This window comes from Lasioglossum baleicum, chromosome 4 (genome assembly GCF_051020765.1).
Source record: "Lasioglossum baleicum chromosome 4, iyLasBale1, whole genome shotgun sequence".
In the NCBI taxonomy this organism is placed as follows: domain Eukaryota; kingdom Metazoa; phylum Arthropoda; class Insecta; order Hymenoptera; family Halictidae; genus Lasioglossum; species Lasioglossum baleicum.
In genome coordinates, this window is record NC_134932.1 from 10,479,992 (window position 1) to 10,504,920 (window position 24,929).

General features: G+C 41.8%; 1 protein-coding gene across 2 annotated transcripts in view; it reads right to left on the minus strand.

Annotated features, from left to right (window-relative positions):
* The window catches only part of LOC143207762 (uncharacterized), a 30,526-nt gene extending 6,065 nt beyond the window's left edge, over positions 1-24,461 (minus strand). Inside the window, exons 1-10 of one of the 2 annotated variants that reach the window (XM_076421534.1) lie at positions 24,292-24,461; positions 9,426-9,448; positions 7,688-7,770; positions 6,341-6,764; positions 5,137-5,600; positions 4,124-4,437; positions 3,875-4,053; positions 3,680-3,802; positions 3,550-3,606; positions 2,859-2,984 (exon numbers count right to left, since the gene is read on the minus strand). In XM_076421534.1, coding sequence (XP_076277649.1) covers positions 2,859-2,984; positions 3,550-3,606; positions 3,680-3,802; positions 3,875-4,053; positions 4,124-4,437; positions 5,137-5,600; positions 6,341-6,764; positions 7,688-7,770; positions 9,426-9,448; positions 24,292-24,314 — 1,816 coding nt within the window. In that variant the 5' untranslated portion in view covers positions 24,315-24,461. Of the gene's footprint in view, positions 1-2,858; positions 2,985-3,549; positions 3,607-3,679; positions 3,803-3,874; positions 4,054-4,123; positions 4,438-5,136; positions 5,601-6,340; positions 6,765-7,270; positions 7,647-7,687; positions 7,771-9,425; positions 9,449-24,291 lie in introns of those variants that run through there. The other variant, XM_076421535.1, reaches the window with a different exon arrangement.
* Between the last annotated feature and the right edge of the window lie 468 nt (positions 24,462-24,929).

Consider the following 24,929-nt stretch of genomic DNA (forward strand, 5'->3'; position numbering starts at 1 on the left):
TCTCAAAGGGTTTCGGACACTTTGCGGCCACGGTAGACGTGCGTGAGGTAATAGGGATTGAGGATGTTCTGCAGAGGAGGCTCTCTATCCCCTCGCCTTTTAATATCGAGTCTGATTAAATGTTTGTTAGCTTCTTTTAAGGGGGTAGACCCTTCTCGTTTCTCGATAATGCAAAGATGGAGCTTTTCCATAGTCAAAAGCGATAGATCAAAGATCAATCTAGGCCGCAATCGCCCTCAAAAGTCCTATTTGTACGTTTACGAGGCGCAATTTGCATTACTCGGAAGCAGTGGCGCACCCAGGATGCAATCTTGGGTGGGCCGAGTTGAACCCAGCCCTAGGTTTTGCGTGATGACCTTTTTTTCTTTTTTAGCCAACATATCTGTCAAGGGCTATACCGCGATTTTAATTTTGGAAGCTAAACATTTTTTGGTTCCCTGGCCACCTCCCGTGGGTGCGCCACTGCTTGGAAGCCTGATGCTGCGCATGTAGCTATTTTCATAAAGCTGCGACAGCTACGTAGCTGAATAATGCAAATAATGCTAATAATGCGAGTAATTACACCTCGTGAACGGAAAAATAGGACTTTTGAGGGCGATTGCGGCCAAGATTAATCCTTTATCTAGCGCTTTTGACTACTGAAAACCCCCATCTTTGCATTGTCTACCCCCTTAAATTGAATTTGTAAGAAGAATGATAATATAGCAGTGTTTTTAGATTGTTCTGATATTTTCTTCTAGCTAAGAGAGATGATATGGTAAGGAGAACAAAGTGTTCGTTCAAGAGGAGGACACTAGGCAAACGTCTACCGTGGGCGCACTTCCGGCAGCTAGAAACCGACAGACAAGAGAGGGTAAGACATCCGACGGCGAGGATAAGCGACCTGTAGTTTCGGACGGTTACGAGAAAAGAAAACGTGTGATCCTGTGTTCAAAGGAAACCATCGAAAATTTCGTGAACGCGGTAACCAGCTCGATGAAACAGAGAAGGAAGACATGCTCTCGCGATAAACAATTATTCCGGACGGAAGTGTCTTTTGTCGAGGAATCGTTCTTGGTACCCTGCTGCGGACCAGCAGGATAATTAGCAGGAGTAATGGCCGGTTCTTTCCTCTTAAAAATTGTATACGATTGTTAAGCAGGTTTCTCCTGCTTCGGAGATCTTGCATTTATTTTTCGAAGATCTAACAAAAGAATGGAACTGCTTTTCCTCGATGCAAAGATCGATTTTCCGACGAAGATTGAAGATCTTTCATCGTGGAGCAGCTGTCTGTCGCCGCCTCGACGCCATGTGTCCTGTGTATCGGAGTCCAAAATAAGATTCGTATCCAGATACATGCAAAACGACCGCTTGTGATTATTGAAATCGTCAATGATCAGCGACAGTGAACACGTGAAATCATTAATAGAACATGCAACATTCCCGGTTAAGTACCCAGTCCATTCGTAGCTCGCCATACGTCCGCCATATTGATTTCTAGAGTGAACTATATTGTTCGATCGATGGAGATATGTTCATCGATTGTTCCCAGACCGTTCGACACAGTCTTCGAACACGGTTCGAGCGATTCAAACTTGGAATCGGCTCGTTTCACCAACCGAACGCAATTCTTCGGATCTACGGGGTCGAGTGCAAATCATCGAACTAATTTAGAATATAATTCAAGAGGACTCGGAATTCGCTTTTTGACACATTGACTGTTGCAACTCCAGCTAAGTTTTTCTATACAGGGTCTACCCGTTAAGTTATGTCACCATTTTTTAGGCATTTCCGGTAGTGCAATTCAAAAATGTTCTAGACAAAATAAAACATTTTTTAATTGCACTACCGGAAATGCCTAAAAAATGGTGACATAACTTAACGGGTAGACCCTTTTTTTTGTTTGATTGTTTTACGTCGCTCCTTCAACTACTATGGTCATTAAGCGACGGGTAGACCCTGTATATTACTCTGACGTTATGACAACTTCTGAGGATTATGGCAGACTAGTTAATGTGTCAAATAAGATAAGGGATCGGCCAGTTCGTGTGCAACAACCGGACACTCGTTCGCCAAGCTTCAAAAATTGAAATTGCACATTAGAATGATTTTTGCCTCCTTTCGAACGGACTTCTCACTGAGAAGTGGGATTTCGGGGACGCGTTTGAAGGTGTCTGATCAGATTCTGTTGCTCGCACAGTCCGGAAATCGACCTGAACACGCGCCAAGGAATTTTCGTTTGTTCCTGTGAACACAGGATTCTGGAATGTCCCAGCGACGGCACGCAGTCATTTGCTACATCAGTATTTTTAATCGTTCATTAGAATTATGGGACAGAGAAAGTGAGAGAGAGAGAGAGAGAGAGAGAGAGTGAAAGAGAAAGATAGTGAGATGCTTGTCGCTGAACTATTAATGGTACAAGTGGTCAATAAAAGCGTATTTGCGATTAATCTGATGGACGAGTAGCGTGTTTGGTATTCTCTGGGTGTATTGCGTGTACACGCCTGCCAAAAAGTATTCGATCAAGTTAATACAAACACTTAAATATGTCAATGACTAATCGAATTAATTGAACTCGTGCAGAAAATGATTTAAAAATGTTTTTGTATGGACGTACAGAAGTGGGGAACGAAATATCATCTTGAAGAAAAAATGGTTTCCAATCAAATCTGAACGTTCGGTACATTTGCTTCCTCGCAGTGTACGAACTGTTACAATTTTTACGGAATACAATTAATTTTTACAGACTGATTCTTGCAACAGTTGTGTCGAGGATGTTGATCGAATATTTTCTGTCGGGAGCAGTACGTCCGATGGATACCACGGTACGTGTCAAGATGATTGGGTGACGGCTCGGCGTCATTTGCAAGGATACTCACCGACGCTTTCTGGCGCAGTCATCGCCTGTAATATCCTGAAGGACTTCGAGGGAATCGCGCTGCCCATGTATTTCTTTGGTTCTGGGGCCTGTTGCTCGCTCGGCGGCAGGTTCGCTTGTGTTTCCTCTGAAACATTCCCGAATCCAATGAGTAATTGCCCATTCGAATCGTCGAACAATCATTGGATCGTAAGAAATCAAAATGTCTTGAATGGTCACTTGCTGCTCTTTTGTCCATTTTGACACAGAAGGAGATGATCTGAATTAGGGCTGTTACTTTTTCGAAGCATCGACTCTTCGAGGATTCGAAGGAACGAAGGGAACTTCGAAGTTTCGAAGTTTTCGAAGCGGTTTTCGAAGGCTACACCCCCTCGACCTAGCGATGCGAAATTGCGAACAGCTACGACCAAACGACGCTTACATTGTAACGCAGTTTACAAAATGAGCGTCTTCATTCGCGTAGATTCAACCTTTTTCGCTTCTTATCCGTTAACTGGAAACGAATCGAATAAATCGAAGCTTCGGAATCTTCGACCTTCGAAGGAAAGTAACAGCCCTAATCTGAATGCTTTGTATGTGATTTATCGGTACAATAAGGAAGAATATCGGTTGATCATAAATATATATTAACCAATATATATTATATTCGCTGTATAATATATTGATAATAAATATAAGATCGAAACACTCACCGAAAGACTTTGAATTCCTGTTCTGCCGCTTGTTAATGGCGGCCTGCTGTCGCGGCGCTACAAATATAATTAATCGATAGCAATAAATCTAGCAGAATTTACAGAAAAGTCTGACTTAGGTTACACTCACTGGACGTAACAGGGACATCTCCAGAATCAGTCATCGTCTGCAGATAGCGAAAGGCTCTAGACGGGATCGCGGAGCAACGATATCTTGGATCCTCTTCGTAGTGAAGCGTGTTCTCGTTGTCAACTGGAAAACGACAAACCTTTAGACCCTAAAGAAACCTAAATAGAACCAGTGTATCTCGGAAAGTTCCTGTACCTTGTTCTTTGAATTTGTTCATCAAAATTCTGTCGTCCTCTAGCAATTGAAGCTTACGAAGCTGTTCAGGATCGAAGTCGTTCGCCGAGTCTGTGTCTGTGATTTTCTGGAGCACGCGGAACGATCGGGACTGAACCGGTCCTGAATCTTGAATCGAGACTGGTCCACGTTGCGGTATCCTGTGCAGAATTCAATCTTATACATCCTCTAGTCAGATTAGAGATGATCTAATTCGCAATAGAGACTTACACTTTCACGGTCTGGCTCTCAGCACCCTGTCCATTGTTCCTGACGATCATGGCAGGCTGCGAGTACGAAGAATTGGGCGCAGGACCTCCAACAGGCTTCTTATCGCTGCCTTCCACCATGATGGGTATGATGTAAGCTCCTCCAGACGATGGCGCGGGCTGAGAACTGTTCACCGGCTGCTTTTGCACCTGGTTTTGCACCTGGTTCGGATTCGATTGCTGTCCCCATCGTTGCTGATGGTGAGGACTCGGCTGCTTGAACTGGTGGTGACCTGGCTCGCGTTTCACGTCGAACACGGACGGCCTGTCCTCGATCTGAAACACACGAATCGATTGCAGCTCGATGTACAGTCTGTCCCACAAGAGCGTGTCGGCGATATCTTCGAAACCTGTCACCCAATGAGGAGGAGATAAGGATAATATGTAGACAAACGCAGATGTCTTTTATTAAAGACACCTTGGCTGAACATTCGTCAGTTTTGTTTCTGACAGTGAAGAGAACAGAGCTTCCCGAGATGAGTGCAGAATGGAACGCGGAAAACGCCATCACAGTACTACCGTGGGCATCCCAATCCCCTGATGCAAACCCAATAGAAAATGTGTGGTCCATAATGAAGGGCAAGCTGAGAGGGAAAGATATTACCAAAATAAGAACGCTTGTACACCATATTCGGAAGATATCGGTCGCTACCTGTAGCGTACAAATGTATAATTGAAAGTATGGCGAGACGGTGCCAAGCTATAATTGCTAATGGTGGAGATTGGACCCCTTACGAAGTAAGAGCGTATTAATGTTTGATGTTTTTTACAAATATATGAATATTTACAGATATATCGTCGACACGCTCTTGTCAGACGTACTGTAAACTCAGCTTTACCCAAAGCCACGAAGAAACTCTCACGGCTCGTAATCAAAATGCAAAAATAATTGTCCAACTTCGTTGCACGGTTTCCAAGAATGGGAATCGTAAAGTGGCGAAGCGAGCAAACCCGAGACCAAGATGGCCGACTTACGCGGATCGGTATCACGCGTTCCTGCGTCTGCGGACTGGCTTGCTGGGACACCGGAGGACTAGAATACGGTCGTTTCTGTTGCTGTTGAACAAACGGTTGGGGCTGTGGGTTCTGGTAAGGCTGAGGCTGCTGAGACAGCGGCCTCTGCTGAGCTGGTTGCCATTGTGGTTGAGTAGGCGGTGGCGTTGCTTGACTTTGCTGAACCGTGTAAATCGGCGGCGACACTGGACTTTCCGGTGAGGAGCTCTGCTTGTTCGCGTTTGGACGCTTCGCCCATTCGGGTAATTCCTCCTGGGGTTTGTTCTTGTTCTGCAGCCAGGGCGTCGGCGCTTTCGCTAGGGTCACCTGGGTAGGCGTGCCAGGGCTTTCCGGGCTACCCGGTTGCACCGATGTCGTCACCAACGGCGCTATTTTCGTCTCCACCTTCGTCACCGGTTTCACTACTTCAGGCTGCTTCTCTGGAACTGAAATGCGAGAAGTCAGGTAATGTCAGGTTGTAAGGGGTTAAGGTACGTGTCAATCGGAGAGTTCCTGTCGTTCTGTACTTGAGAGATGTTATGTTCTCTGAGATTGACGTGGGAGTCAATCTCTGAATGTCCTCCGAGATATGTGCCCATGTGAATTTCATGCGTGTAGCCCTTAGATGAATTTCGATAGTACCAAGAACACTCGTGAACAGAATAGATGCGCGAAAATTAGCTGCAATTGTGGCAATGTGTGCACTTAATAAGAAAAATGAAATATTCCTAAAAAAGAAAATGCTGGACTAAACATCATGGATAGTGGTTGCTGTCGGATCTAACCAATGAGTATATTGTACAAACGATACTACTCCTGGGGTCTAATTTCTATATATCTAACAATGTATAATAATAATAATTGGGCTAATTATTATTTTAATAAAAATTGAAAAATCGGTGTCGATATATAAATATTTTTAAATTGAGGATTCTCTGACTTCTGCGACAGAAGAAGTATACAGCTACGCAAGTAGCTATTTTCATAAAGCTGCGACAGCTATATGCTGGCGAATAATGCAAATTGCGCCTCGTAATCGTAAAAATAGGACTTTTGAGGGGGATTGCGGCCTAGATTGATCTTCTATCTAGCGCTTTTGACTACTGAAAAGCCCCATCTTTGCATTATTGTCGACGAGTCTATCTTCTTAAAAGACAATGAACGCAGATCGTGAAAAATTGCTCACCAATCGGTGGGCTCCTGTTGACAGCCGGCGTGGTCGGTGTCCAGTTAGCAGATGGTGTCGTGGGCGTTCTGTTTGTTGATGGCGTGGGTGGTGTCCTGTTCGCGGGGGGTTGCACTGGAATATTGGTCGGGAAGACAGGTATCGCCACCTGGGGCTGAACGAACAGGTTCGGAGCAGCATTCGGGACCGGTGCCGGTTTTTGTTCGAGCGCGGACTTTGGCGGACCCTCGATGCCCTCGTCGTTCGCGTTTTTCGCGACTCTGCGGGCCATTCGCGGGCTGCGGATCTGCGAGAGGTCCAGCTTGCCGCCCATTCCCGGCGTGTACGTGAAAGGCTTCTTGTCCTTCGTCAGCATCGCGTTCTGAATAGCCGCAGGCGGCTCGTAGCCGTCGTTAGCCAGCTGCGGCCTCCTTATCGTTGGCGCCTGCAGTCGAAAGATAACGCTCAGATCGAAACTGTCGGTGACGTTAGTCGACCGTTGCTAATTCACTCGCTAATTTCTCAGGTTTCTTTCGATTAAGACGTTCTTGCTGATTTTTCGTTCGATCGCATTGGACGATTGCGAAAGAAGAAATTTATAAGAGAAGTTGAAATTATTAAGAGAAGAATTGTAGTTTTACGTAACTTCTCATTCTTGTAGTTGAAACGCACAATTTTTATTTTGTAAAAAGATCCGCGGTCTACTGATGTGTAGACAAGGTTTTGCGGCAAGCTTCACCGACACTTGCGCCTTATCTTTCAAGGCAGCGAGTCAACAAACAAAATTGAAATTCCTACACTTTAAAGTCAGAAATAAAGAATACGTTCTTGAAATGTGTTTCCGACTTTCCAAATAACAATTTCACTGAACTTGACTGAAACCAATGCGCTAATTGGTACGCCGAACGTACCACACACCGACAGAATAATTTTATCTTCACTGTTTCTTACCATCTGTTTCTTCCTTCGAGTTCGACCAACGAATTTCAAGAAACTGTTCAAAGAATCGCGGAGCAAGTTCTTTTTTTCCTGTTTATCCGAGCGTCACCCGAGCCCATATATTTTCGATTTCACGGTGCATTCCTCCGCAACGGAGAAGAAAGAAATTCGAACCGGCACACAATACACTATGCATAATACGAGGAATCTGAGAACGAATTCTTTCCTTCTCGTCTGTTTACCCGAGCGTCATTTTAACGCAAATATTTTCGATTTCACAGCGAGAATCGTTCGAACGAGTAACCGAGCGGTCTTTTTTTTCTGCCACGTTTTTTTTTTGTAACTGTTTACTCGCGGAGTCGTTTTGGAAAGGAGGACAATGTTCGTTCGCGACGAATCGTGAAGGTAAACTGACGGTGCTGGGCTCACCTCGACGGTGTTGATCCTCATGGCCGGCACCTGGCCAGGTACTGGGGGCGGGGGCGGTGGCGGAGGTGGCGCTGGACAGAATCCTGGAACGATTAGCGATTTAGTGGAATGCTAACGAGGGTCATGGGTATCTAGTATGCCTCCCTTGTGCATCACGATTCGAGCAAATGGATGTTACAGTTACTGCTCGTAGGAATGGCGTTCAATGTTCTACAGAAAAAACTCTGAACCCCTTGCCGTGTTGTTGCTGTATCAACAACATGGTTGTTGTCAAATCTTGTAATCGAATTTTAAACCTCTTCCCATAGTCCAATCTTTTGCTGAAATTTTGTATACACACTTGCTTCCGATGACAATAAAAGTAGAAAATAAAATATATAAAAAGAACTTTTTAAAAACCACGCTTATATTAAAATGCACTACGAAGGAGAAAATAATTTTATTTCTGGCTCTCCATAAAATACCGAATCCAGTTAAATGATTCATAATATTTTCCCCCAAAATTTTAAGCAATTCAAAATTTCTTCTGTTATAAAATTAGTGTTGGAATAGATAGAAAAATTAAATACAAATTTAAATAAAATCATGATTAGACAGCGAATCTCTATGCAATTGTGGCATTTGAAAATTTTCAAAAAATGCTAGGATATAAAATATGACAGAATTTAGTACAATTTTAATTTATTTCAGATCTAAAAAGGTTACTACCGCGGAAAATAAGATTCCATTTTATTTCACTTTCTTAAAATTCGTCTACAAAAATTGAAAATTGCATAAACATCCGCAGTCTAATCATGACATTAGTGACTATAAAAATAAAAGCGTGGAGCACTCACGAAGATTACGTCAATATAGTTTAGCGCTCCACGCTTTGATTTTTATAGTCACCAATGTCACGATTTTATTTAAATTTATATTAAAGTTTTCTATCTATTCCGACACTAATTTTAAAACAGAAGAAATTTTGAACTGATTGCTTAGGGGAAAATATTATTAATCATTTAACTGGATTCGGTATTTATGGAGAACCAGGAAAAGCATTATTTTCTGCTTTTTAGTGCATTTTAATATAAGCGTGGTTTTTAAAAAGTTCTTTTTTTCTTTCCAGTTACAGCGACGAGAACGTTTTTATCCCGAAAATATATTTTTTGTATGGCTACAATTATTTGAATGCTTAAACGTTGATTACAAACTTCCGAAATTCTATTTCAGTTAAAAAGAAAGGCGTACCATTCATATTTGTTAGACTTTGTTTAAAATCTTCATGACGAGTCTGACTCGTTTAATTACGGCAAGGGGTTAAAGTTCTATTCTGGACGATTGCCAAGCGAATCGGTATAACTTTAGTTATAAGAAATTAATGATTAGACTCAGCGGATTTTATGCATTTATGGTAAAAATGAGTGAGTGTAAATTAAAATAGCAAACACATTAGAAGAATTTACGAATACTATTATATTATTTTCAACCCACTAAACATATTAGGAACGAAAATACATTTCTAGTTCACTTCAGTTCGTTGCAGTTCAGATAGAACATTTTTATTTTGCATAAAGATCCGCTGTCTATTAATGATTAATTTCGACTTTCGATAGATTGATCGAGCATTCTTAGGACAGGCTTCGGCCTGTTACTATCGTGGATCATGAATGCACAAGATCTGCAGGTTGCCAATGACTTCCGCCTTTCATTGACCGACACTTTCCCCGTTTTCTATTGTTCTCTTGGGCAGACGTACCTGCCACTGGACCCTCCGAATTCCTGCAACAAAGAACGTGCAAACCTCGTTATTTATATCGAATTCAAAAACGTTGTTATGCTTTATACTTATCCGATAAAATATTAGGTCGTTCGGAAAATCGTTTCGTTTTCTTAACCTTCAATTACAACATAAATCAATTTTGATTCAATAAAATAACTACTTTAAGGCGAAATAGATATTTGCTAGTGTGGTCTACACCTTTGTTTATGCTTAAAACACTAAATTTAAAGTTTCTAGATTGTAAATACTATATGTGAGTAATTAAAAGTTATGGGAAAATGAAAACCAGTTTTTTACCATTTACCATGCGCGTAGAATTTTTTGTTTTCTATTAGCAAAAAATTGAGTTGGATGACTTTTTACGACTTCATTCGAAATGAAATTTGTACCGCATAAGAAATGTTGAGAAAAGCGAAAACAGCAGGTTAATTTCTTCATAAATGCATAAAAATGTTCTGTTCTTATTGTGGGAAGCAGGAATCAAATGGAAATTGATTTCATCCCGTAATGACTTCGTTACATTTTAAAAACAACATTACTGTATTCTGAAATTTCTCTAATCTTTTACTGTTTCATATTTTACCCAACCAAAAGTGGAAGCAACGTCACCTCTACATGAAAAACGAAATTACTTTCCGAACGACCTAATACATATCAATCGCAGATTAGATTATGCGACTAAAATGTCTTAGCTTTGCAAAAAGTACAAGGGGCTCTATTTATTTAGATTCTATTCTAAATATTCTATTCTAAAAAATCTATCGAATCAATTTCCATGTAACCAACTTCACAGTTTCAATAATTGTGAAATGAAAAATATGAAATCGGTCACTTGACCGGCAATGGTAGGTTCAGTGTAAATCAAAGAACTTTTTCTACGACAATGATTATTTTGCATAAAGATGCACTGTCTAGTAATGAACACCGCAACGTTGCCCGCTTCCGCCGTCGCTTCCGGTGACGCAGCCAGCCCGAAGACTATCCCAGGATCAGGATCATCCGGGGGATCATCGATGACGCGTAAAACGATGTCACGCAAAGATTATCGGGCGCGCGATTCAACTGCTCGCATTTAGGTTTTCAACGGAAACGCATTCCGCGCTTATCTGTGGAACGCGTTGACTCACGTATCGGTATTTTCGTGCACCTACGCGAACCGTGTGTGCGGCAAAGGCCGCGGTGTCTCTGCTCCGGCGAGCTCTGTTCTGTCGAAACCAGTCATTTCGATGACTTTACGATTGCGTCGCGACGACGGCTCGCGTTCCAATTAAAGTGTCGAGGACGTAACTCTTTTCGCCACGGGACACCGGAGTTGTCCGGCGAATTCCTTTCGAAGCATTCGAGAACCCTGCGACCTCCTCAACGAACCTCGGCGGATCGTTGTTTTATCATTGTTCTAGCTACATATGCTGTTCGAAACGTTCATTGCTTCGTTGACCCTTATACAGGGTGAACCACGAATCGTGACCAGTAGAACAGAGTTGGGCACCAATCAATTGAAATTTTAACCGTGATTGATTGATTAATGTGTACGATTAAAAAAGTAATCATTGGAAAGTGGATGATTGATGAAGTTAATCGTTGATTAAAAAAAGAAATCATCGAAAAATCGGCGATTGATTCAATCGATTGACGAAGTTAATCGTCAATCGTTGATTAAAAGAAGAAATCATTGAAAAATCGGCGATTGATTCAATTGATTGATGAAGTTAATCGTCAATCGTTGATTAAAAGTAGAAATCATTGAAAAATCGGCGATTGATTCAATCGATTGATGAAGCTGAGAGCGGTAATGGAGAATTGACAGAAATATATCTCAACAAAAACTCAGTTTACATTTTTTTCAATATTCATACAGTTTTGATTCTGTATTTCATTTCGAAGTTTCAGCAGTTAATCATCATTAATCACTTATCCAATTGACGATTACAATTGACAGGAACGTAATCGTCAATCGCAATTAAAGATTTATAAGTATTTAATTGTTTACCGCAATTGACGACTAAACTAGGAGATTAATTGTTAATTGCGGTTAACGATTGAAATAGAAATTTATTCGTCAATCGTTGATTAACGTATCAACGATTAATCGTTGAAGGCTACTTTATCAAAAATTCTAACAACATAATTACATTATAAATAGAAAACTATAAGGTTTGAATTTCCAATTGTGATTGGATAGGCGTAAAAAAATTATAGGTGTACATATTTGCAAAAAATTGAAGGTGACCTTGAAAAATCATGAAAATAAAGAGTCGACGAAAAGTTTGCTATAATCACGTGAAAGAGAGCTCTCTTGAAACCATGCTTTTTACCTGATAAAAACACTTTCACCCTGTATATTAATGTTGGTCGTCGAGGTTTGGTAATGTGATCACTAGACTGCGGATTTTATGAGTTTACGGAAATAAGTAGGTGCAATTCGAAATAATCGGGAGAATAAAACAATTTGTAACATTTCCAAAGAGGAAATGTCTAGGAACGACACTGGAATTTACGATTTTGAACGAAACGTTAAAAATTGGCACCGTTACAAATACCACACCGGTTCGATCACTGATGAACAGAGGCTTCCGATAAAACACTGAGGTGAATGAAGAAATACCTGATCCACAAGCGTGCTCTTATCGTTCTTCAGCTTGTTAGCAAGCCGTGTTCGAGCCTATGATTCCGAATTGATTTACAGGAGGCCACGGATGCGAGCTACCGACCACCGCCGCCGTGTCTAAACTGCTTTTGGAGTTATCAAGGAATGAGCCTCGAATGGTAACCTACATTGTCACGACCGCTACTTATCTCGTGATGACTCGCTCCCGCTTCATTACCTAATCCCTTTTAAGGAAGCTCCCCAGACCGACGGAAGGCTGCCCCGCTTAATTACCTCGGCAATCGACGCTCGCAATCGGCTCGTGATCAATTGGTCCTCGTATCGTCGGATGCCGATCACATTCGGACCGAAAACAAGCAGAACTGTTCCCAAAAATGTGTGTTGGAAACACAAATGTGAGTAGCGAATGCCTCTCTTCACCGAGACAATCCACAAAATCGAAAGTGTTCGGTTGGAACGAAAGTTCGTAGCGTTTGTAAATGAAAATTGAAAGCTGAAATTCAGATATTTGTTCATAGATTTATATTCAATACATAACATGTTTTCCATTCCGTTCTATAACTTTTTGCCATTTTCGAGGTAACTTCTCGTGTTATCGAATAAACATATGAATGAATATCTTAATTTTATCTTCGATTCTCAATTTGAAAATGCTACGAACTTTCTTTCCAGCCCAATAGCTTCTACACTGCAGCAGCGCCCGCTCTAGCCGTTACATCGCCTCGGACAAAAAGACAAATTGCCGCCCCTTAAGAATAAATAAAGGTACATATTTTTTATCTTCAATAAAAATCAAATTATTTTATTTAAATTTTAATAAAAGCATTTCACAGTTACAGCCAAAATGGCGCTCCTAAAGTTTTGCCCCCCCCCCTATAGCAGGCCCTGACTGCAGAAACTTGTTTGTCTTCTGATGAATAGTTCTTCCAAAACATTGGAAGGAGTTCAAGCCGGTGATCTTCTTCGATTTTGTTTTCGAAACGAGCCGTCTTAGCTGCGATTGGAGGTATCGGAAATATATAGGACGGGCTTATTGGACACGCCGGGTGGTCCAGCAGTAGCTATTGTCATTTAAACGACGTCCAAAGCCGAGCGTGTGGGAGTGTCGTTTTCATAAAACTCGGCTCTCGCACCTTAAACACCGACGTACGTTTTAATTTCGGATGCAAAGGTGACCCCTCCGGCTCGATTTACATACATGGATACTTCTTACGGCATGCCGCTCCTTCATTTACTCTTTCGCCAAGTAAATAAACTGTGTCATCGACGATTTTAGCAGCAATCTTGAGAGATAAACGAGCTTAATCGGACAGTACTCTTTTACGGAATCGAGATTTCCTTCTCGCATGGATTTTCGTGAACGCGGCTCGCGTTTTCAATGGCGCGCGGATACGTCCGTGACACGAAAAGTGGCCGGGAGTTATTCCACTGATGAAACGGCGTTTAGTTACGATTCTGATGATCCGCTATTTAAAGAGTCGGTATTTTTACAACGGTTTCAAGGAGCAGCTACTATCTTCTCAATATTGATAGGCTTCTATTTTTACGATTCGCACTGTCCACGGCGGCCGCCGATTTGTTCGGTGATCGAACTTCTTAGAACTGTCGTGTCTCATCTAGGGCTGTTGCTTTCCTTCGATGGTCGAAGATTTCGAAGCTTCGATTTGTTCGATTCGTTTCCAGTTAACTGATAAGAGGCGAAGAAAGTTGAATCTCCGCAAATGAAGACACTCATTTTCTAAAATGCGTTACAATTTAAGCGTCGGCGATGCGAAAGTTTGGACATAGCTGTTTGCAATTTCGCATCGCTAGGACCGCCACGGGAAGCGGGACTCGCGGCCGGGTCGTGGGGGCGTAGCCTTCGAAAACCGCTTCGAAGACTTCGAAAAACTTCGGAAAAAAACTTCGAGACTTCGAGACTTCGAAACTTTGAAACTCCGAAACTTTGAGACTTCGAGACTCAAAAACTTCGAAACTTCGGAACTTCGGGACTTCGAAACTTCTAAATTTCGGTACTTCGAAACTTTCGAAACTTCGAAACTTCGGAACTTCGAGACTCCAAAACTTCGAAGTTCCCTTCGTTCCTTTGAATCTGCAAAGTGTCTAAGCTTCGTAAAACTAACAGCCCTGGTCTCATCCTGCTCGAAACAGAGAGCGACGAAGATTGATTATTGGACGTATATTTGAGGATGACGAGAATCAATTATAGTCTTGGAACAATACCATCGCATGGTAGACTTCTCGTCCGTGCGAAAGTCCGGTTCAATAATAGCATTCTGAAGGAGAACTTTTACTCCGACGTGCCGGGTTCGTGGCACGTGTCGTGCGATTTATGAGACCGACACTGAAAACTCGGAGGTTTCCGGAATATTCTTCGGTGGACGAGTAGAAGATTCTCTTTCAGGAGATTTGGACGGATGTTCTTTTATGCTATAGTCTGTTTGGATTACGGCTTTCTGTTTCTACTTAATTCTTGTGTAGTCAACCAACGGGTACCCGGATACCCATTTACTGTATTTCTTTCAACAATTTGTTAATGTTGCTCTAAAAAAATTACAACATTTCCCTGAATGTCCATTCTTTACTCGCTAATATATTAATTTATAGTCTCATAATGAGAATGAGGGCAAACATGTTAAATACAGAAAGGTTTTAAATAATCTATACATTTTGGTTGACTACACAAGGGTTAATTTGTTTTCTACTCGTGGAGTACTTTTCTTTCTTTCTAAGCTTCCCTCGATTTTTATACTCTGGACTCGTATACTCTTCGTCTCTTGATTTCTATTTTTCTATACGCAGTTTTCTGTATTTTTGTATATTGCCTCTGAGAGAACATTTTCTGACGGATTACGCGAACTACAAGCGGCAGACACACGGATCTCGGTCCTCCACTAATTTTAACATCGAATCAGCGACGGGTGACGTCATTGTTATCGATGGTGAAACGGTGAATCGTAATTCACCACGGGCGGCCGACTTTCTCGGAAAACCCATCGAACGTTTCTACACCACGTTCGTATGAAAAACGAGAGACCCCGAGCGAAACACGATCCGCTGGATCAAATAAACGCTGACCACTACGGATCATCGTCTTTGCCATCCGAGGAAAATCTTCTGCCAAATTCCTGGGACAATCATTGTACTGTGTCAATTGTTATAGATCGGCGATTATGCGATCGAGTTAGCGTCCAATGGTCCAAAAAACATGGTCCAAATTACTTCAAGCAATTACACTTTGTTTTTAGTCGACTAGAAAAATATGTTACCGCGTGAAGAAACACTGAATCATTTATATTTCTCTAAAATTCTCTGTAACAATCGCGTCGGGTCAATGAGGATTTGTTAACTGATTCATACTAAAAAAAAATAACAAAACTGAATTGATTTACATGAATAATTTCAATCATTTGAAAATAAACCATTTGAAACCGGTCATTGGACCAGCGGTGGTAGGTTTAGTATGAAGCTGAGGAGGTATTTTGGAGAAAAGAAAACAAGAACAGTGGAGCGACGAGATTGCGGGTCCACAGGTCGATTGGAATTTGGCAAAGTGTCGGGTCACATTGATCAGGGCACCGTCAGGTGTGTCTTCACCTCCGCGGAAAAACCGTGCGGCGTCGAAGCCCCTAAAAATAAAATAATCGGAAGCATTTTGTGCGCAGGTCGGCCCGCTCTAAATTTAACTACACCTCGCGTATCTACCTAAATACACTTGTACAAGCCACGGCAACCCGCGTTGGCTGGGTTCCGAGCATCGCGACACCGTCGCGCCTTCGATTCGCTGTGAAAGTTCGGCTTTTGCACGGGATCTGATCATTTTCCACTCCGGACATCTTTATAGTACCATTCTTCAAAAAGAAAATCAACCTAACGTTATGCAGGTTGAACGGATCTAGGAGGATTCGGAAGAATGCGCTAGTTTTCTAAATCGTTTACAGTTTACAAAGTAAAATGGCACAAATTGTAAACAGATTCAAAGAGGATCCAATAGACGTGCCTCCAAAAACAAGGAGGTCCGAGAAAATTCAACCGACTATTCCACAATAAAGTACATTGCCCGTGTTCTTCTCGTTTTCTAAATTGTTTACAGTTTACAAAGTTAAATGGAACAAATTGTAAACAGGATCAAAGAGGATTCGATACAGGTGCCTCCAAAAACAAGAAGGTCCGAGAAAATTCAATAGACTGTTCCATAATCGTAGTTAATGCACAATAAAGTGCATTGCTTGTGTTCTTCTAGTTTTCTAAATTGTTTACAGTTTACAAATTTAAATGGCACCGATTGTAAACAGGATGAAAGTGGATCCGATAGAGGTGCCTCCAGAAACAAGGAGGTCCAAGAAAACTCAACAGACTATTCCATAATCGTAAATAATGTGTTCTTCAGGGGTTCATAAATTTTAATCTTGTAGGGTCCAAGAGGATCCGTGAGTGCCAAAAATGGTCCCGAATTTCTCCGAAAGAAATCGTGGTGGTCCAAGCGTGATTAATTATGTTGGAATTCAACGATACCATAGCGACTCAGGTATAAGGGTTTAAGCGTAAGGGGCGGTTTTTCTCAAGGACGGAAGAAGCAGTCTGGTAGAAGCAGCTAGCCTGAGCACCAGACTGCGGGTCTTTATGCGAAATAAAAATTGTCTGCGTCGATTGCAAGAAATAGAATCGAAATTTAATGTTATTCCCTGCCTTAACACTAAGCCTACTGAGCACTGAAAGCGATTAAAATGTTTTAAAGCATAAAAATGACAAGGTTCTACTTATTATTATTATTTATTTAATGCTTTAAACCAAGTTTGGTTTATGTATCTTATACAATACATGAACATATTGACATATTACATATTAGTTCTCTTAACTTACATCTAGTTTATATAGCTTCTATTTGGTTAATTTAATGAGATTAGATTTTAATTGCACATCACTTAATAAAAAATCGAGGTTCCACTTATTTATATCTTGTGCAATTTTTATTACAGTATGTGTTTGGATAAAGAAATTTATCGAATCAAGTTCAACGTAAGCAATTTCAAGAATTGTAACATGAAAAATATAAAACCGGTCATATGACCGGCAGTGGTAGGTTTATTGTGTATAATTTTAACAGATAAGAAGTCATATATTGACATCTTCAATTTTCAAAATTTCCTACAATTTCGAATTTCATCTACTCGATTTTGCTATAAATGCATAAAGATCTGCAGTCTAACTATCGCTTTTACTATTTCTACATAGATTAAATACAGGATACGCGGGAACACTATGTCGTTATTTAGAGCAACACCTTTTTGATACTAATAAAGTGTACAGTTAGGAGCAAAACTGATCACACACACTTTAAATCAGAATAACTTTTTTATGAATGGACCAAACTACTTCAATTTCTCTGTAAGGCTAGATGAATTAAATTAGTAAATGACGTCTAACAAATATGTTGAAAAATTGATTTCTACGACTTTTTTAGCTGGGCCATTAACGAAAATTTAAAAGATGTGTTTAATCTACTTGTATAAAACGTATCACACGTATTAAAGTTATAATCGATCAAAATTGGTAAAAATTGCAATTTTTCAAGATTTCTGGCCTTTTTCCACTTTTGATCGATTATAACTCGTAAACCAATTAACCAATCCAATGAAATTTTCGTATATAATTTATACAAGTTGACCAAACGCATCTTTTCAATTTTCGTTATTGGCCCAGCTAAAAAAGTCGTAAAAATCAATTTTTACTATTGTTCTTCACAATTCCGACCAAATGCATTTTTTCGATATATTTTTTAGACGTCATTTACTAAACTAATTCGTCTAGCCTTATAGAGAAATTGAAGTCGGTTTGGTCCATTCATAAAAAAGTTATTCTGATTTAAAATGCGTGTGATCAGTTTTGCTCCTAGCTGTATTCGGTATAAAGTGTAGTTTACTATTTAGAATAACGTACCCACACAAAGACATTTCCAACAAATTACAGTTCACTCGGTGGAAGATCGGCTCGAAAGCCTGTCGTTTGTTGAACGTTGAACCGTTCGGTCGAGTCGCCGTCGAAGATGCCCGCGATAGACGCGCCGTTAAAAATACACCGCGTCGACCGGGCCGCCGCGGCACGTGGCAATGAACAATTTTCTTGTACCCCCTCGATCAAGGGGTCGTTCACACCTGCGAATTTCCCTGATGACGAGGCGTCCGAGACTCGACCACACGTCATCCGACGACCACGACAACCACGACTACGACGTTTCGATCGTACGGCCAACACAGTGTACAGCAGGGTTGTTAATAGCGTGCAAGGTTCCCGTGACGTTCAAATTTGGACGATTCGTAGGCGTGGACCTAGAAACCCGTCGTCGGTGTATTTCCATCCCGTCGATCGTTCGATCCTCGAGCGTCGCTCTCGCACACGGGATAGATCGCGGAGAAGTCGTTTCGGAATTTTACCGGAACGAAATCACTCCGCTTTCAGATCGGTCCAAAACGCAGCGAAACTATTCTATATTGCTAATAAACAATTCTGTATTGCTGTTTGTTAGGGCCCCTATTACTTTTGTTATTACCAGAGACTGCGGATCTTTCTGCATTTATAGCAAAGTTGAGTGGATGAAATTCAAAATTGTTGGATTCTCAGAATACAGAGAAACACTAAGTGACTTTATAAAAACTTCGCACTGGTGTTCTGCACCACAGAGAAAAAAATTTAAAAAAACGTAAATAGTAAACATAGCGGTCTAGAGTACGCAGTCCCTCTATCCGAGTGTCTACAAGGCACAAGACCAGATACGATAAATCAACACAAAAATGGTGATATGTATTTTTAAAATATCTATGAAAAAGAAGATGACTTTATAGAAATTTCGACCACTGTAGAAGCAAAACGACTATGTTATGTTGCTGTTATTGTTGTTATTAGACCGTGGATTTCATATATTTATAATCGAAACGAGTGTATGGAGTTTCAAACAGAAAATAAATTAGACGGATTCATGAATATGGAAGCATAAAGACCTGCAGTTCAATCATTACGTTTGGGATATCATGAAACTTTGGAGATACTTTTGAAGAGTGCTCCGTATAGGTTGGAGTTATGGGCGCCTCTGCATCGGAAGATGCCTTTCAAGTAGCATTCTCCTAGGTTCTCGAGTGGGTGGTCTTGAGAGGACCTTGATAATGAATTCCGCCAGCCTTTGAGAATGCGACTACAACTTTTATTGTGAGTCATAGACCTCGGTAAACCATCGGAACGCATCAAAATGGCGAGTTCTAATATTTTCAATTTATTCCGCAAACTCCCAACATTACAAATGACTCCCCAATAATTTATAATATTATTTTTGTCGATGCAACGACGCAGAAGTCAAACAGAAAAATGTATGAACCAGCGCGTTACGGTCGTTATGTCACTGCTTGTATCACCGGCATTCCATTTCACCAATATTTTCCTTTCCCGAAGCACCCTCTCCGGCTGCCATTGCCGACCACTTCGAAGACAACCCGTGTTTACCGACGGAAATATCGAGCGTAGCTGACTAACATCCAAAACATTGTTTTTTCGCAGACACCGCGCAAACGGGTCGTCCAAGACTGGATCACGCGTGGGCGGGGATCTAAAGGAACCTGGCCAACCGCGGGATTATAAGCTCGCGCGGAAACTTATTGTCGCTCTAAACATCCGAAAGAATGGCGTTCTCGGCGATCGAGAGTGTCGTAGCTCCCTGAATTCTTTGCAGCAAAATTGCATGCTCGAAATGTCTGCTCGAACTGAACAGTCTCAGTCCGAGAAACCAAGCAAATCGTTTAACACTAAAACTACCGAGCACTGAAAGCGATTAGAATGCTGACAAAATTGGCAAGGCTCTATTTATTTAGATTTTGTGTAATTTTTATTGCAACATGTGCTTGGATAAAGAAATTTATCGAATCAATTTCCATGCAAGCAACGTAATCATTTCAATAATTACAAAATTAAAAATGTATGACCGATCGTTTGACCGGCTTAGTGTTGAAGCAGTACCTTAAAAAATTCGGCTAGACGAGTTTTCTTCGAAACTGGTAGAAATTGCATGCTCGATGGTTAAAATTAGTTGCCCTGCATCGAGAAGACAGTAGTTAACTATTTCGAGGCTGCGCGGGTTGGTTTAGCGTTAATCTAGTGAAAACGAATAGCAGTGAACGCGTTAGCACGCGTCGATTACATCGAAATCGCGTTTGGTAGTTTCGCAATCGCGTCGTGTATTTATTTTTACTTTTTGGAGAATGTTGTTGTGTCTGTTTCGAGGTGCTGAAGCAGATCGTGTTGCGTTTGCACGGCGTCGGTTCGTGATCCAAATGCGCGCGTATCAAGGATCGATAGCCACTCGAGAATCGAAGAGGAGCCAGAAAGAAAGCGGAGAATGTTGGGATCTTGACGTGGTGTCGATGATCTTGCGCCTTGAATTTCGGGAGACTAGCGCCGCCGGTCCACGCCGCGTCTCGCCGGGGACAGGGGTAATCGAACGGTCTCGATGCATCGATTATTTCATCGAGCTGCCCGGTGAGATTACTCATCCGCGTGGATATAGAATCCCGGCGTGGGTGGCGACTATAAACACGCTTCCCAAGCCTCTCCTTACTTCGGTGCATCGCGAGTTCGAGAGAGTATCGCGTGCTTCCTCAAAAATAGCTATTTGCGTTTTCGTTTGTGTTCGGAGTCGAAACACAAATGCTCTCCCGCCGCGGCTCCCCGAAATTTCGAAGCTCAACGAGAATCGGCTAGATCGCGCAGGAATGCGCACGCTAGATCAAAAATTGGACCAGGATGTTTTCAATTATTCTTCCCATTTGTTTTGCCTCGAAAAATTGCAATAACGCAAATGCTCTCCCGCCGCGGCTCCCCGAAATTTCAAAGTTCAACGAGAATCGGCTAGATCGCGCAGGAATGCGCACGCTAGATCAAAAATTGGACCAGGATGTTTTCAATTATTCTTCCCATTTGTTTCGCTTCGAAGAGTTGTAATAACGCAAATGCTCTCCCGCCGCGGCTCCCCAAAATTTCAAAGCTCAACGAGAATCGGCTAGAGAAATCAGAATTTGGATCAGGTTGTTTTCAATTATTCTTCCCATTTGATTCGCCTCGAAAAATTGTGTTTCAAATAAAAATATATGGAGGCTCTCGAGACGATCAAAACGAAATGGTGAAAGCTTCTGAGACTAGAAGCTGAGCGACAGTAAAGCGCACACTATGTTGCTCGAGCTAAGCGTCACACGATTACGAGCAATTTAAGCGAAGAACTCTGCGTTGCGTTGGTCACTCCGATGAATTCACGACGATGTTTTCCTCATCGAAATATATAGGTCGAGCAGCTTTTTCTCGGAATCCTCGCAAGGCCTACATTAGAGCAAACATCGTGAGAGAGTCTACTCCATGCTGTTTCAGCGTGTTTGCCTCGACCTCGTGGTTGCAAACTTTTCTAAAACCTCTGGAAACCAATGATGGCGACTATGAAATTATTTTCATAGACTATGAAGTATTTTACAGACGCAAATTTTCTCTTGAAAATGGTCCACATTTGGATCGAAACGTTGAGGACAATTTAAATTTGCAGAATTACTTGTGAGTAATATTTGATCGAACCTGTGGCGCCGAAATCATTAACTAATTCATTTTACTATGAAATTAGTTCGAAACGATTCTCTAATCGATTAGATTGGCATTCTGAATAACTTTTGATTATCTAAACATTAATTTCTGTTAATAAAAGAAATGCATTTCATTCAATTTTTATTTTCTAGAACTTGTATGTACTTTTTACGTGTTAAATATTTACCGAATGATTACAGACACACTTTCTACGTGCTGAATCGTGCGGTAGAAGAAAAGTTTGAATGACAGATCGACTCTCCGCGGCCCGATTGATTTCGACGAGGAAAATCGTCGGAGAACAGAACGTCCCGGCGCGAAATCTCCGACGTAACGCTATGGTCTCGTACCGTCGGTATCCCGACCTTTCCCAATCCCCTAACGTGCTCCAAAAAGCAGCCGCTATTTCCGTAACAACCTGGAAACAGAGAAAATCAACTGCGCAGATTACCTCGGTCGCCGAAACCGTCTCCGCGACCGTGTTCCTACCAAAACAGCTGCAGTCTTCTGCACTATTCCCGTATAGTAATCTGCTCTGTTCATGAGGACAGAACTAGCCTCGCCGCCGTTGTCGATCGAAGCCAGAAATCGACGAACAACGGATCTCCACCCACGTACCATCGAACGAGGCAAAAAAACCAAGCCCGGAGCCGCAAGATGGCATGATAAAAATACAAACATCTGAACGTTCACGAATTAGGTAGCTCCGACCGCCAAAGTGGAAACCAGTTCCGACTATCCTACCATTTCTGGCAGCGAGGAGACGCTGCCACGTTCGAGAGACAACCGCCGCCGACGTCCCGAGAAGCTCTCACTTTTACTTTTAGCTGCGAGCCGGCGCGGTCGATCGCAAATCTTCGATAAACAACCGACCGTTGGAGATGTAATCACTCATTCGATGCTGTGGCTAGGTCTACGGGTTGCCAGCGTCGCTAAAGTGGGAACCAGTCGCGCCTGGTCCCTCCATTCTTAGCACCCTAGACCTAGACTCGAAAGAAGAAAATCGTGTACGAGCCTGGAATCACTCTCGAAAATGATGATTCGTGATGAATACGATGGATGAACTCGTTTTTAAAAATCCTTTCAATTCTTCTCATCGAGGACTGCTTTATCCAGCCTGATTATTCACTAGATTTATTTTTAAAGTGTGGAACATCGATCATGCGTGTTGGCAGTAAAATGTCAGAAAACTCGAAAGGTGATTAGTCCATTTGGCTCGTGCCTTGGCCCGCTCGTATAATCATAATGTTGACTGTTGCATGCAACGTCCGAGTTCTGAAATACTCTTAAAATAGCGCCGAGTTCAAAGGGTTACTCCTTCGAGTACAGCAAAATATTGACGCCACGCTGTCCGTATTCAAAATGTCACATAGATCGGAAGCAAGTCTAAAGTTTAGACATAACTACCAACAAAAACTCCACACCTAACATGCCAATCTTTCGTACAACCACACGAGGAAAGAACTGCGAAAAACGTCTGCAAACCTATACTCATCCCAGAAGCATCTGGATTTCTTATCAACAATAGCGTGTAGTAAAACGGGATATGTTTGCAACAACACAATGTCCGCATTATCGGATATCAAGTTTCGCTGATATCTTCACGCTCGTATGAAACGTATTTGTAAATTGGCTGGCGACGAGAGCCTGCCCAGATCTTTGCCACCTTTTCAGGCTGTGAGCACTCTTCGCGAATTTTCTAGCGATCTGAGGATTTCCCTCTTCAACGCGTCGACTGCCTTCGTGTCACCCATATTTGGGTGAAGGAATCGTTCATATAAACCCAACGATTCTACCGCGATAGTAAATTGATTTGTATTCAGGGGAAGAGGGTTGTTAGTTGGCTGATCAGCGTATTAACAAACGTTCCACGCTACGGAATTACTTAAAAATGCCACAGAATATCAATTCGTTAAGGAAGTAGACTCGTTTTTCCAGGATTGCAAGGGTCCGTGATGTGCCCTTTCATTTCTCAATAATGCAAAGATAGGGTTCTTCAGTGGCCAAAAGTGCTAGATAAAAGATCAATCCAGGCAGCGGTCGCCCTCAAAAGTCCTATTTTTACGTTTACGAGGCGTAATTTGCATTATTCGGAAGGATAAAGCTGCGCATGTAGCTATTCTCATAAAGCTACGACAGCTACATGCTGTCGAATAATGCAAACTTCGTAAAAGTAGAACTTTTGGAAAAGCCCAACTTTGCATTATTGAGAAATGAAAACGCGCATCCTGCACCCTTGCAATCCTGGAAACTGACTAGATTATAGTGTAAGGTGTGAACTTTATCGTCAAGCAAAAAAAATTATTAGCACTAAAGCTACCATCACCGGTCAAATCACCGGTTTTATATTTTCCATCTTAAAATTATTGAAATGATGAAGTTACTTGCATGGAAATTGATTCGGTTTTCTTTATCCAAGCACATATTATAATAAAAATTGCACAGGATATAAATAAGTAGAGCCTTATCATTTTTATATTCTAAAACATTTTAATCGCTATTAGTGCTCGGTAGGTTTAGTGTTAATAAAGCTGACCGCTTCTGCGAGTAAGTTCGCGTGGCAGTGAACGCGTTAAGGGGTTCGAGGGGTTGCAAAAGTGGATCGAAGGGAAAATCGAGTCTTACCCCACGACCGTCGACGTGCTCATGTCGGATAGCCTTCTGGTATCCGGTGGACGATACTCGTGCCGCTTTCCACCAGCCGATAGGAACCGGTTCTCTCCTCTCCTCTACTCGTGGCTCTGTCCCTCGAGGTCCGAGTTTGTCGTGTTCGAGGAGGTGGAAGGTGCTGGATATGTGGAAAGGGACGAGCAGCACCGATGCCGACACTAGCGCGCGCCCGCTGCTACTGCGGCACAGGGCACAGAGATCCCTTGGATCGTGGATCACGCTCCCACCCGGCCGCCATTGGATCTTCTTCTTTGCTGGCTGACCGCCGATGGCGCGTCTGCTCGAACAACCGCCTCGGTTCGGGAGGTACCTGCCTTGATCATCGATCTCTACCATCCCGGTTTTCATTTGTTATGATTCGATTGCGGATCTTTATGCAAAATAAAAATGTTTTGACAACATTGATTGCGGGAAGCAGGAATAAAATACAAATTCATTTCATCCCTTAACCCGGATCACACACACTTTAAATCAGAATAACTTTTTTATGAATGGATCAAACGACTTGAATTTCACTGTAAGGCTAGAAGATTAGTTTAGTAAACGACGTCTAAAAAATATGTCGAAAAAATGCATTTGGTCGGAATTTTTGT